Here is a 15408-nt window from a genome sequence, read left to right as displayed (position 1 = left end):
AAAGCAAACCAAAAATTAATAGAAGGAAAGAAATCATAAAGATCAGAGCAGAAATCAATGAAATAGAAACAAAGAAAACAATAGCAAAGATCAGTAAAACTCAGAATTAGTTCTTTGAGAAGATAAACAAAATTGATAAACCATTAACCAGACTCATCAAGAAAAAAAGGGAGAGGACTCAAATCAATAAACTTAGAAATGAAAAAGGAGAAATTACAGCTGACACCACAGAAATACAAAGCATCATAAGAGACTACTACAAGCAACTCTATGCCAATAAAATGGACAACCTGGAAGAAATGGACAAATCCTTAGAAAGGTATAACCTTCCAAGACTGAACCAGGAAGAAATAGAAAATATGAACAGACCAATCACAAGTAATGGAATTGGAACTGTGATTTAAAATTTTCCAACAAACAAAATTCCAGGACCAGACGGATTCACAGGCAAATTCTATTAAACATTTAGAGAAGAGCTAACACCTATCTTTCTCAAACTCATTCAAAAAATTGCAGAGGGAGGAACACTCCCAAACTCGTTCAAGGAGGCCACCATCACCCTGATACTAAAACCAAAGATATCACAAAAAAGGAAAATTACAGACCAATGTCACTGATGAATTTAGACACAAAAATCCTCAACAAAATACTAGCAAACAGAATCCAACAACACATTAAAAAGGTCATGAACCATGATCGAGTGAGATTTATCCCAGGAATGCAAGGATTCTTTAGCATACACAAATCAATCAATGTGATACACCATATTAACAAGTTAAAGAATAAAAACCATATGATCATATCAACAGATGCAGAAAAAGCTTTTGACAGAATTCAACGCCCATTTATGATAAAAAGACTCTCCAGAAAGTGGGCATAGAGGAAATCTACCTCAGCATAATAAAGGCCATGTATGACAAACCCACAGCAAACATCATTCTCAATGGTGAAAAACTCAAAGCATTTCCTCTAAGATCAGGAACATCAAAACAAGGATGTCCATTCTCGCCACTGTTATTCAACATAGTTTTGGAAGTCCTATCCACGGCAATCAGAGCAGAAAAAGAAATAAAAGGAATACAAATTGGAAAAGAAGAAGTAAAACTGTCACTGTTTGCAGATGACATGATACTGTACATAGAAAATTTTAAGGATGCCACTAGAAAACTAATAGAGCTAACCAATGAAGTTGGTAAGGTTGCAGGATACAAAATTAACAAACAGAAATCTCTTGCATTCCTATACACTAAAAACAAAAGATCAGAAAGAGAAATTAAGGAAACAATCCCATTTACCATTTCAACAAAAAGAATAAAATACCTAAGGAGGAATAAATAAAATACCTTAGGTAGGAATAATACCTAAGGAGGCAAAAGACCTGTACTCAGAAAACTATAAAACACTGAGAAAGAAATCAAAGATGACAAACAGATGGAGAGATATGCCATGTTCCTGGATGGAAGAATCAATATTGTGAAAATGACTATACTACCCAAAGGAATCTACAGGTTCAGTGCAATCCCTATCAAATTACCAATGGCATTTTTCACAGAATTAAAACAAAAAATTTTACAATTGTATGGAAACAAAAAATACCCCTAAGAGCGAAAGCAATCTTGAGAAAGAAAAATGGAGCTGGAGGAATCAGGCTCCTGGACTTCAGACTATACTACAAAGCTACAGTAATCAAGGCAGTAGGGTACTGGTACAAAAACAGAAATATAGATCCATGGTATAGGATAGAAAACCCAGAGATAAACCCACGCACCTATGGTCACCTAATCTATAACAAAGGAGGCAAGAACATACAATGGAGAAAAGAAAGCCTCTTCAATAAGTGGTGCTGGGAAAACTGGACAGCTGCATGTAAAAGAATGAAATTAGAGCACTCCCTAACACCATACACAAAAATAAACTCAGAATGGATTCAAGACCTAAATGTAAAACTCTTAGAGGAAAACATGGGAAAAACATTCTTTGACATAAATCTCAGCAAGATCTTTTATGAACCACCTCCTAGAGTAATGAAAATAAAAACAAAAATAAGCAAATGGGACCTAATGACTTTTGCACAGCAAAGGAAACTATAAACAAGACAAAAAGAGAACCCTCAGAATGGGAGAAAATATTTGCAAACTAATCAACGGACAAAGGATTAATCTCCAAAATATACAAACAACTCATGCAGCTCAATACCAAAAAAACAACCCAAACAAAAAATGGGCAGAAGACCTAAATAGACATTTCACGAAAGGAGACATACAGATGGCCAAGAGGCACATGAAAAGGTGCACAACATCACTAATTATTAGAGAAATGCAGATCAAAACTACACCTCACACTGGTCAGAATGGCCTTCATCAAAAAATCTACAAAAAATAAATGCTGCAGAGGGTGTGGAGAAAAGGGAATCCTCTTGCATTGTTGGTGGGAATGTAAATTGATACAGCCACTGTGGAGAACAGTATGGAGGTTCCTTAAAAAACTAAAAATAGAACTACCATATGACTCAGCAATCCCACTACTGGCCATACACCCTGAGAAAACCATAATTCAAAAGGACACATGTACCCAATGTTCACTGCAGCACTATTTACAATAGCCAGGACATGGAAACAACCTAAATGTCCATCAACAGATGAGTGGATAAAGAAGATGTGGTACATATATATAATGGAATATTACTTAGCCATAAAAAGGAGTGAAATTGGGTCATTCGTAGAGATGTGGATGGACCTACATCCACATCTCTGCGAATGTAGGGATGAGTTTGTCTTACAGAGTGAAATGTCAGAAAAACAAATATTGTATATTAATGCATATATGTGGAATCTAGAAAAATGCTACAGATGGATGAACCTATTTGCAGGGCAGGAGTAGAAACACAGACATAGAGAACAGACATGTGGACACGGGGGGAAGAGTAGGGTGGGATGAATTGGGAGATTAGGTTTGACATAAATACACTACCATGTGTAAAATAGCTAGCTAGTGGGAACCTGCTGTATAGCACAGGGAGCTCAGCTCAGTGATCTGTGATGACCTAGATGGGTGGGATGGGGGTGGGGAGGGAGGTTCAAGAGGGAGGGGATACAGGTATACATATAGCTGATTCATTTCCTTGTACAGCAGAAACTAACAACATTGTAAAGCAATTATACTCCAATAAAAAATTGATATAAAATAAAATAATTAAAAGGAAATGAGTATAGTAAGCATAAACAGGTTTTGGAGCAATTAAACTTGACTCTTGGTGAGTATATAACTCAACTGGTTGAAGGAGAAATGTGGAAATACATTGGAAAATAATCTGCCAGCCTTGAGTGTAACCATCAACCAGTATGTTTCACATAGACAGTATCAGTTATTGTAGAGAGACAGTTAAAGGGGGTCAGTATTCTGGCTTCTCCTATGTTAAAAATGCACCCTTGTATGTCTCAGCCCCTTATACTGCGTTAGCTCTCCTTGTTTTCACAGCCAGCTCTATGGAGAGTTGCTGAGGTGCACTCTCTCCGGTTCTTTACCATCTCCATAGCCCTTGATCATAGTAATCTGACTTGCACTTCTGCCACCCCCCTAACACTGCTCTTGCCAGTCATCAATGACGTTCCTGTTGCTGAATTCAACAGAGACTCTTGTGTCTTTCTTGAGATTTGTACATTTCATACTGTTATTCACTCCCTTTTTCAGTGCTTACTTTTCACAATTCCTAGAACCCAACCTACTTGGTTTTCTTTCTACCTCAATGATTAAACTAGAGTTAGAGCTCTGTTGTTCTTCTGTTCTCACTCTGCAAATTCCCTTGGGCTAGTTCAACCACCCATGTAACTCCAATTACATTTTTTTTTAATATCTATCTTTTTTTTTTTTGGTTGTGTCAGGTCTTAGTTGCAGCACACGGGCTCTGTGTAGTGCCGCGCGGGCTTAGTTGCCCCACAGCATCTGGGATCTTAGTTCCCCAACCGGGGATTGAACCGATGTCCCCTGCATTGCAAGACCGATTCTTAACCACTGGACCACCAGGGAAGTCTCCTCCAATTACATTTACTAGTAATGAATTCCACTTATGTGTGCTACAGCCGCTTCAGACTTGGCACGTCCAAAACTGAATTTCCCTTTGTCCCACCAGAGAGCCTCCTCCTTCATCTGAGTCCCCTGTTTTAGCGACAGAGCCTCTGTCCATCCCTCCAATTCCAAGACAGAAGCCTGGACGTCATCCTTGAGTATCTCACCTCCTCCCGACATCCATTCAATACCAAGTCATATTGATTCTTCTTAGTGAATATCTACTAAATCACTCCAATTCCCCCTATTTCCTAGTTAGGTATACCATAATATTATGCCCCAGTTACCATTATAGCTTCTCTCTGGGAATGATCTCTCTTTTCTAAACATTTCAACTCACTATAATTTGAGTGATTTCTTTAAAATGCATGTCTTTTCTCATCTCTCACCTGATTAAAACCCTTCAGTGGCTCTGTCATTGCCTTCAGAGTAGGTTTGAACTCAAATGATTCCCAAGGCTCTTCATTCTCTAGTCCCTACTTAACTTTTTCAGATTTTTCTTTCCTTACAACCTTTGACCTTTGGATAATTTCTGCACATTGTTCAGATCTTGGCTTGCTCACTGTTCCTTCTAGAAAATCTTTCTGGAAAAGCTCCTTCTGTGCTCTTTCAGAGTTCTCCCTGTTGGCACTCATCTCAATGCAGTACAATTACCCATTTATCAATTAGTCTTCTCCATGATATAAATAGCAGGGTCCCAGTCATTTTGCCTTTTTATCCTTCGTGCCTGTCACAATGACCAGACACAGTGCATGCTCATAAATATCTGTTGAACAAATGACATTAAGCAAGTCACTTAGCCTCTCTGAGTCTCAACTGCATCATCTGTTAAAAGGGAATATTGTCCTGCCTATGGTTGTTTGGGGGTCTTGTAAGATAATAGGAATTAAGTTTAGTATTGTGGTTAAGAGAGTGGGTTCTGGATCTGTACTACCTGGTTTTTAATCCTAGTTCCCACCATGTAGCCAGCTGTGTGACCTTGGGCAAGTTACTTAACTTCTCTGTGTTTTAGTTACTTTGGCTAAATGGAAACAACCACAGTATCTGTCTCATAGTATTGTTGTAGGGACTGAGTTAATAAATGGAAAGTAATTAATACAGTGCCTAAACACAATAACTGTTAGCTATTAATTATAATATTTTTATTTATAAGTTCTAGAATTATATATTATAAATATATATACACACATATAGCATCAGTTTTTAGTTTCAGTGTTTTAAGTGGGTAAAGGGTTGGTATCATTCCTTTATCTTTTAGGATAATACCATAGCTATACCAGATTTTATTTTTTAAGTCTTAAATTCAAATTGCCATAGTTGATTTACATGAAATTTTGGTAAAACATTTTTTAAATTGTTGTTCAATATAGAAAGAATTTTGAAAATGTTTCCTTGCTGAATATCAAAATATTGATTCTACATACATAGTAGGTGGATATTAGCACAGGAAAAATGTTTAAGTAAGAAAGATTACTGGTTTAATTTATAAAGGACAATTATTATGTCTTTGACACCTAACTTTATTTCTCTATATGATTTAATTACATAAGCAATTCAGTGTTTGGAAAGTCCAAATTCCATTAACTCTGTAACTATTCAAGAAAACAAGGAAGTAAAGAGCATTTAGTTTTGTGCATATGTATTCACCTGAAAGAAATTTGCTCAATTTTAGTAAAAAGTTCTTTTTCCTTTAAAATTTAATTAGATAATACACATTTGTGTGTTGACTTTGGACCAACAAAATGCCTAATTTTTATCTTTTTTCTGATTCTTCGTAGAATTGGTGGTTCCAGGATTTTATTCAGAATGACTTTAGGAAAAGAAGTGATGTCTCCTCTTCAGCCAATGTCTTCCTATACTGCAGCTGGCAGAAATGTTTTAAGATGGGATCTTTCACCAGAGCAAATTAAAACAAGAACTGAGGAGCTCATTGCACAGACCAAACAGGTGTACGATAATATTGCAATGCTTGACATTGAGGAAGTAACTTACGCGAACTGTTTGCAGGCACTGGCAGATGTAGAAGTGAAGTATATAGGTGGGTAGGATGCAAAAGCACATCAATATTTCATTTTGTGGGCATCATAACCCATTTTATGCTTCCTGTCTTGGCAATTCATTTTCCAATTTTATAAGACATTGATTTTTACATAATGATTTGTAATTGCTTAAATGATTAATGATTCATAATTGCTTAGAATTATTTATATTACCTGAGTTAAAAATTTTTATTATGTGGCAGAGGTGCTGTAAAATGTACAGTCTCATTACAACTGCTTTCTGGAGAGCAATATATATCAAAACTTTTGAGAAGTTCATACCCTAGCCCCGTAATTAATTCCACATCTAGGCATAATCTAAAGAAATAATCAGTTATAGGAAAAATCATGTATAAACTTATGTATAAACAGGTACTCTATCATAGCAAAAGCTTGGAAACAACCCCTAAGTGTCAACAAGTAGAATAGCTAAATAAATTATGGTACATTCACCCTCTGTAACATTATGTAGCCATTAAAATCATGTTTAAGAGACGTATTTAATAACATTAAAAGGACAGAGAAAGAAAACAAATTTTAATAATGGCCAATATTTTTGGTACTAGGTTTATAGTCTTTCTGTGATTTGTAGATCACTTTTAGTTAAACATGAATTCTTTAAAGTTATTATAAAAATGAACACATTAAATTTAGTTTCTTTATCATTAATATTTCAGTAGGGATATAATGGGTACATTTTTATACATTTGTATTTCTTTTTAAGATATTGTCCATCTGTCCCACCTGTCTAAATGCTAATATATGGATTAAGACAGTGATCACAAAGATAAATGATCCAAAGGAGACTTTCAGAACAATTGATAATGGAGCTAAGATAAATTTGATATTTTAAGTGATCTTTCTCAAAGAACAGTGTGTTATTTGGAAGCAACCATTCATTGTTTTTTCAGGTTTATAGTTGATTTTTCATTTACTCTTCATGCTTTTCTCTATTTTCCGTATTTCCTACACTTAAAATATATTATTTTAATAATATAAGTATTAAAACCTTTGAGTTGTAAGGAATGAAGATTCATGCCAGTTTTCTCAAAGAACTGGATATATTTTGTAGGATAATTATGGCTAAACAACATTGGCTGTGTAGCCAAGCATCATAAGAACATAGGTTGTCTGTAGAACTGAATTATCATAAGCATTTGTATGGATTCTGGAATTTGGAAGGTTGTCCAAAATCCTGCACAGCCCTAGTGACCTAGTCATCTCTTCCCCACCAAGAGTTCCCTACCCTATGTCCCACCATATAGGGACTTGGCTACTTTCTCTTCCCTCTGCATTTCTGTTTCAGTTTCTGCCTCTTAATACCAACTGCTTCACTCTCATTAATAGTCACTAAATCTTGCTACAAGCCTTGAGCTTAAACTCTTCAGTAAAAAAAGTCTGGTTGGTCTTGTAGTTAAAGTCAAAGGAATGGAGGTGGTCCCCATTCAGCAGAGCTTTCCCAGCAGGCAATTTCGTGTGCATCTCCCACCCTGTATGTGGTTTGTCCTTGGTTCACATACTCACTTCTTCAGTCACTTATGACTAAGACGGTGTGCCAGCCTAGTAGCTTATGCATTTAGCAAATGTAAAAATAGGTGGGGAAAAAATCTTTAAAACAGAATTATCTTAAATTCTGTTTTTTCTTCCAGTCATACATCTTTTAAATATACCTTTAGTTTTGTGGTATTTTTTCTTCCTCTCCTGTAAATTTATCTTTATGGGTTAATCATAAAAATGTTTGAGTTTCGGATTAGAGTTTTAAAGACTAACTTTCTCTTATCTGTGTATGTTCTCAGCCTCCTGCAGTAGCTGTTAAAACCCCATTTGTCCAGTGTCAGGTACCGGGCATCAACATTGTTTATAGTTTTGCAGTGAGAACATAAGTCTGGTTCCAGGTCTTTGTGGCAAAGTAAGGAAGGAAATGGTTTTCAATATTATTGTTTGTTTAAGAATATGTTTCCAGTTTTAGACTCCTGCATTTTGTTCTGCTCATTTAAGTTCTTGAGCAATTTTGATTCCTTCTTAATATCTTTTTGAGCTAATTTTTAAAAGTAAACAGAAATTGTGACTATCTAGTTAACTCACTTAAACAAGTGCTGTATGTATTAAATGTTAAATCTTACACTCTTTTCTTTCTTTAGTCAAGGGACAAAAATGATATATTAAATCTAAAATAATAATTATCTAATTTGATTTTTTTAAAACAGACACTATGAATTTATTGATTTGTGGCAATTTTTTTACAGCTTTCTTTGTGACAATGTTTTAAGAGGACTGATATGCATAAGGTAGCTTGTTTAACTGGACAATTCTGTGGTATGTAAAGGATAGCTTTACTGTCTACCATATATCACATGTGTAAATGTTACCTATTTATAATACCTTCAAAGTGCTAAAGATAGTAAAATTAAAATATATTCATTGTCACAGCATAACCACAACTATGGTTATAAACCATACTGATTTTTTTTTTTTTTGCTGTAGTATGGATTATTTCACTGACATCAGATTTTTGCCTAATTAAAGTCAAAATGCAAATGTTTGAAAAACCCAACAACCAACTTTGATATGTGAAAATAAGAGCAGATGACATTACTACCATCATTTAATAAGAATAGCCCCAGTATTCAGCTGCTTACTGAATATGTCCACTGAGATTTCTGAGAATTCTGAAATTGTATGCAGCTTTTTATATTTGTATGAATGTTTGCATTTGGGGGAGGGTCCATGACTTGGATTAGATTTTCTAAGGAGTCTGTCATAAAGGTTAAGAACTTCTTTTCTAAACAAGCCCCATCCCACTAAATAGGCCTACTTGTTTCTTAAACATCCTGTTTGTTTGCCAGTCCCCATGCTTTCAGTCTCTACTTCTCCAGTCCTCAACTGAGCTCTTCCTCTCACCCCGCCCATCCTCTAAGATCCAGCCTTCTCCACAAGGCATGGCATAATGCCCCAGCCCTCGGTATTGCAGACTTTGAATTTCTGTCCCATTCATTTGACAGCTAAGCTGCTCTGTCCTGTATTGTTATCTTTTCATGTATTGTTCCCTACCCCCGACTCCCAGACTATAAAATGCCTCAGTATAAGAACTATCAATACATCTTTTCTTTTCTTTTCTTTATTTTTGGCCACACCGCTCAGCATTCAGGATCTTAGTTCCCTGACCAGGGATCGAACCCGTACCCCCGGCCATAGAGGCACAGAGTCTCAACCACTGGACCGCCAGGGAAGTCCCCAAGAACTACATCTTTTAAATTGGGAGATTGGGATTTACATATACACCCTACTATATATAAAATAGATAACTAATAAGAGCCTACTGTATAGCACAGGGAATGCTACTCAATACTCTGTAATGTCCTATATGGGAAAAGAATCTAAAAAAGAGTGGATATATGTACATGTGTAACTGATTCACTTTGCTGTACACCTGAAACTAACACAACATTGTAAATCAACTATACTCCAATAAAAATTTTTTTAAAAAGGACTACATCTTTTTCTTTTCTACATTCCCAGTGAATAAATTGCACACTAAACATCCTTTGGTAAGTACTCAGTGTACACCCTTATTGTTCCTAACAATGCCCCAGGAATAGCCAAGTCCTGTGTTAGATGCTGTTTCTTGATAGCCCTAGGAGCCTATATGGAAAGTATGTAATGAAAAACTTATATTCGGATAATCATTCATCTAGGTACAAGGTATTTTGCTTAATACTGACTTAATGAGTCCTTATGGTTTTTTCCTCTGTTAACAGTGGAACGAACCATGCTAGACTTTCCCCAGCACGTCTCCTCTGACAAAGAAGTACGAGCAGCAAGTACAGAAGCAGACAAAAGACTTTCTCGTTTTGATATCGAGATGAGCATGAGAGAAGATATCTTTCTGAGAATTGTTCATTTAAAGGTAAATGATCTTATAATTCCCTTTAAAAGGAAAAAAAAAACTGACAATAAATAAGTAAAAACCTTTGACCAATGATAAAAAGTATTTGAATGTTCCTAGATTTTGTTTCTAATTATTATGATAGTGGGCACAACATAGTGTTATATCACTTAGGTTTATTTTAAGTTACTAATTACATTCACTTAAAATTTTTACGACCAAGTATTAAGAGTGTACATCCATAAATCTAAGGCTTTTTAGCCATCATGAACTTAATGGTTTGATGTAAAAACCTCTTTGAATTTTCAAAATTTTGCAAGGTTTGTATTAGATCAGATCAACTAGAAGCGAATGGAGTTGAGTTATCTATAAATATCATGTGGTTTTGGCCACAATAATGATGACATACTGTTGATGCTGCATGCCAGAGACATTCCTATCTGTCATCCTTACATTTTTCAGGACTCACAGAAATTATGGATTAAGAAAGCTCTAAGTGGGTCTGCCTTGAGTATTTCAGGTCTTTTCATCAACGATGTTGGTTTGCTTCCTAGCATTTTCATCATGTCTTTGCTTTGAATTTTTATTTTCATGGAACTCAGCAATTTGTTTGGAAAACAACCAGTGTTTTACAATCCTAGGCATTTTTGTTTAATTTTGCACGTTGTATATGCAAAATCTCAAAATTTGTGTTCTTTTTAGCAAGTTATGACAGGAATTGAAATAAAAAGCAGTTTTATTTCAAATGTTTTATTTGTAACTCACTGTAGAATATGTAATCCAGAATTTATTTAGGCATGTAAGACGTACATGCTGCCTATTTTCTAATGTAAGACAAACATTTTTCACCCTTAATTTATGTTCATCTATGATGGTTCATAATTGTTCATCTTTGGCACTGTAAAAATAACAAATTAAAATAACTATGACTATTTTTTGCTAGTTAAATTATTCTCTTTTCAACTTTTAGCTTCACTTGTTATTCTGTACAATTCAAATCATGGCCCTTATAGTCTCCTATTTTTATTTAATCCCAAAACAATCTAATTTCTTTTCTATCTGGATATTATATATGTACTGTAGAGCTTTTCCCCCACATTTCTAATTTCCTTTGATTAATTCTTTTTTCATCCTGACTTCTAAGTTCTCATTTGGGATTTTCTAGCCTCAAAAAGGTATTGCAATCTTAATGTTATTGAGTCTAATGTTTTTGTTACTTTTCCACTGTTTCTGATTCTTACAAATGTTATCAAGATATGGGAGATTTGTCGCTTTAGATTTCTTTGTTAAACTTTTAAATATTGTATGTATTGGCCTCTGATCCCACTAAATTTGGGAACAAATTGCTGCCTGTGTAGTAGACGAGACAGCAGCCTAGTACACTGTAAGTGACCTCATAAACGCCAGTGCATGTATCAGATTTGTTCATTGACTTGAGCTGGTTCACTTCAGTGTTTTATTATATTAATTTGTAATTGTTTCAGATTTAGTTCCATAATGTTTCCTCTTTCCACAGGAGTTTATTCTCATACATGTGGATTATTGTGTGAACAATTTCAGGGGCATTTAGAATGTTAAGGCTACATCAGAATAATTTTAAAAATAACTGTTGTGTTTGTTTATGAATTGGAGCTTATTTGGTGAATTTAAATACCTTCCTTGACAAATAGTTACATTTTTTAGTCAGTATTTTTTAAAATCTAGAACTATCAGAATCAGTTTTCTGCTAGAGTTGGCCACTTTAATAGATGGTAAATCTCATCCCATTCATAACTAAAGGACAAAGTTAGATATATCTAAATCCTGTATTTAATTTTTCCTGTAACACTGTAAATAAAATAGGGCTACCATGATACAATACATGAAGCCTTCCTTAGGCTGGATAATAGGATTTTAAATTTATGTAGAGTCATCAATTTCAGGCATGCTCTCCTAAAATGAGGGTGCTCTGAATAATATGGAGGTCTCAAGATACCACCAATGTAGGCAATAATCAAATGTATTATCTTAATTAGAGATAAAATGTTATTTTAGCTCTTATGTTATTTTTCACTTAATATTGATGAATAGAAATGTGAAATTACTTTTGCCACAGTTCTTTATGGCAAAATCTGTGCTCAGTAAACATCCTATTTATCTGTTGATGTACAATATGTAATTCTAAAGCTTAGTGGCTGAACATAGCAACAATCATTTTATGTTCTCTCATAGTTTCTGTGGATCAGGAATTCAGGAAGGTATTAGTTGGGCAACTCTGGGGTCTTGCATGTGGTTTCAGGCAGTGGTGGCTGGAGCTGGAGCATGTAGAGGCTAACCAGTTATCTCTGTCTTCATGTCCCCCTAGGGCACCTCCATGTAGTGTCTTTATGTAGGCTAATTTGGACTTCCTCACAGCATGACAGCGTCAGGGTGGTAGGACTTCTTTCATGGAGACAGAGGGCTTCAACGCGGATGTTACAATAAACTACACAGAAGCTGCATTGCATTTTATGACCTGTCTCAGAAGTCATGTAGCATCACTTCTGCAATACCATACTGATGGACTAGTCGCTACGATCTACCCGGATTCAAGGGCCACCACATCACAGTCTAGGAAGTATCATCTGATTTGCAGTCATGTTTCAAAACCTTTAAAATAAGCAATTTGTTGACTAAATGGATAGATGAAATCATAGTAGAGCATGAGACTAACCAGTGTGCTGTAGTCTTCCTACCTCCTTCCCAAGTGTGGCTAGTAATACTACTTTACATTTGTATAGCAATATAGTTATCTAAGTTAACTTTTATACCAATCTTGTGAAGTATCCCTTTTTATTAGTAGAGAAACTGAGGCTCAGAAATGGTAACTTTCCAGGAGCCATAGAAGTGGCTGGTAAATGTTTGCCAGAAATGATGTAGACTTTACACTAAAACCCTCAAGGGAGGGACGTGTCGCATTTGATTCTATTTTGCATCTCTGGCAGAGTGCCTGGTACAAAGTACAGTAAACACTTAATAAATGTTCTTCAAACTAGAGTGAGAAACAGTGACAGATCCAAAAAATAGGCCTTCAGTAATTGATGCAAGGACAAGGGTTATCCATGTGGGGTAAAAAATACTGGATTGCTCTTCACAACTAAATGAAAAACAATCCCTAATGGATTAAAGTCTTAAAAAGTTAAACTTTAAAGCTTCTGGAAATTTATATAGAAATATACCTTTATGATATCTGATCAGGGAAGTATTTCTTAAGACACCAAAAGTGCTAACTATAAAATATAAGGCTGATAAACATGACTACATTAAAATAAAGAACTTTAATTAATAAAATGAAAAGGCACTAATACAAAAAAAATACTCAAATACTAAAAAAAAAAAGAAATTTACAAAATATGAAACTAGGGCTTCCCTGGTGGCACAGTGGTTGAGAGTCCGCCTGCCGATGAAGGGGACACGGGTTTGTGCCCCGGTCCGGGAAGATCCCACATGCTGCGGAACAGCTGGGCCCATGAGCCATGGCCGCTGAGCCTGCACGTCCGGAGCCTGTGCTCCACAACGGGAGAGGTCACAACAGTGAGAGGCCCGTGTACTGAAAAAAAAAAAAAAAAAAATGAAACTAGCAAAGCATTAATACGTAGGATTTATAAAGAGTTACTGTAATCAGTAAAAAAGACGAACATCCCAATAGAAAAATGGGCAGATGACATGAAAGGTATTTCAGATGAAACACAAATGGCAGTTAAACATATGAAAAGATGTTTAACCTCATTAAGTCAGGGAAGTTCAAATAATGACTGCAATAAGATACCATTTTTCACTCACCAGATTGGCAAAAATGAACAAGTCTGACAATGCCAAGTATCTGTGTGGATGTGAATCAATGGGAATATTTGTGCACTGCTAGTAAAGGTGTAAAATTATTTTTTAAATAATAGTAATAACTAATTCAGAGAAAAATCTAATATTATGAAGTTGGATCTTACATTCTCCGTAACTTAGCGTACCCTCCCCACCCCCACCTCAGCATTTACCTAGAAATAGGTTTGCATTTGTTCACAGGTGACATGGGACATGCATTCGTAACAACATTATGTATAATAGCAAGACACTGAAACAACTCAGATTTCCATCAACAGGAAAATGGAGCAATAAATTGTAGTAGATTTACAATGGGATGTTTTATAGCAGTGAAGGAAATAAACTACAGCAACATGCAACAGCATGGCTGAATCTTAGGAACAACGAAAGAAAAAAGAAATTGCAGAACACTGCATACAACATGATATCATTTAAAAATAAAAGGTTTGTACTAATAAAAATAAAAAAATAATAAAAAGGCCAAAAAGGAGCAAAACTAAACAATGTATACGTAAGTGGTAATACTGGAAGAAAATGTGTAACACAAAATTCAAGAGAGTGGTTACCTGTTACATAGATAAAGGCAATAGTGTTTTAATATTGTATTTCATAAGTATAAGGGTGGATTTATTTGTTTTCAAAACATATATATGTAGTTATAGTCATTTGTAGATTTCAAATATTACAAAAACAAATAACATTTAATGTATCCTTAATTCTAAAATTAATTCTGAATTTTCTAGAAGAAAAAAAAAGTGAAAAACAAGGATGTCCTCATCCCTTTAGCTAAAACATGTCCAGGTATCAAAAGCCAGCAGTATGGACTCAAGTCTTGGTGTTTCCCTGTGCTGACAAAGGCTTCTCGATCATTGGCTAAAAAGCCTGCAAAGATCAAAAAAGCCACACTGGTGAGAAAAAAATGTACAATGTCTCCATGTTGAAACAATCCAGGCCTGTAATATTTTATTCCAGTGGCCTACTGAGTAGTAAGTACAGGAAAGGGATTCTTTAGTGAAATTGAGTGAATTATACAAGCTAAATTGAGAACTACAATTACCTATTGTAATATTATTTATATTTTTTTCAGAGCTGTGGAACTTGGTCTTTGCCAGTTCGTCTTAGCCAATTAGTAATTTAAACAGAAAAGTTTTAATGTTACAGTGTAAATGAATAGGTCACAGGATTAAGTATAGATGCTTTTAAGCATGTGATCTACCAGCTGTGGAAGAATCAGTGCCTTAAAACCGCGGTTTAAAAAAAAAAAAAGAGAGAAAACAAAAATTTTTTTTGAAGAGGAAAAGCTCTGTCCAAAATTCAACATAGCAGTGGTAATTCCCTCTACTTACCATGCCTTCTTGATTTTGAAATGCGTAAGTCTAGTCGTTGGTCATAATACTACTGAACCTTGTACCTTTGTCAGGCTCTTAAAAGCCAAGGGATCCTATATAAAGCATCAACTACCTTGCCTTAGTTTCCCCGTTAGCCAGTTTTCCCTCTTTTGTGCTTCTCAAGTACAATACTTACTCTCTTTTCACTCACTACATGATATTAACATTATTTGCTGATATATCTTTTTTTCCC

The 15408-nt window shown here is 35.2% G+C and overlaps 1 protein-coding gene across 5 annotated transcripts in view; it reads left to right on the top strand.

The window, feature by feature from the left end:
• NLN (neurolysin) overlaps positions 1 to 15408 on the top strand; it is a 99972-nt gene that overhangs the window by 31957 nt on the left and 52607 nt on the right. Inside the window, exons 1-3 of one of the 5 annotated variants that reach the window (XM_049707917.1) lie at positions 5881 to 6012; positions 7901 to 8013; positions 9863 to 10011. In XM_049707917.1, coding sequence (XP_049563874.1) covers position 8013; positions 9863 to 10011 — 150 coding nt within the window. In that variant the 5' untranslated portion in view covers positions 5881 to 6012; positions 7901 to 8012. Of the gene's footprint in view, positions 1 to 5843; positions 6104 to 7900; positions 8014 to 9862; positions 10012 to 15408 lie in introns of those variants that run through there. The other 4 variants (XM_033429907.2, XM_004270753.3, XM_033429908.2 and 1 more) reach the window with 4 other exon arrangements.

The sequence above is a fragment of the Orcinus orca genome, chromosome 3 (assembly GCF_937001465.1).
Source record: "Orcinus orca chromosome 3, mOrcOrc1.1, whole genome shotgun sequence".
Lineage (NCBI taxonomy): Eukaryota > Metazoa > Chordata > Mammalia > Artiodactyla > Delphinidae > Orcinus > Orcinus orca.
Note: the sequence above shows the minus strand (reverse complement) of the source record. Positions and strands in the feature narration are given on the sequence as shown.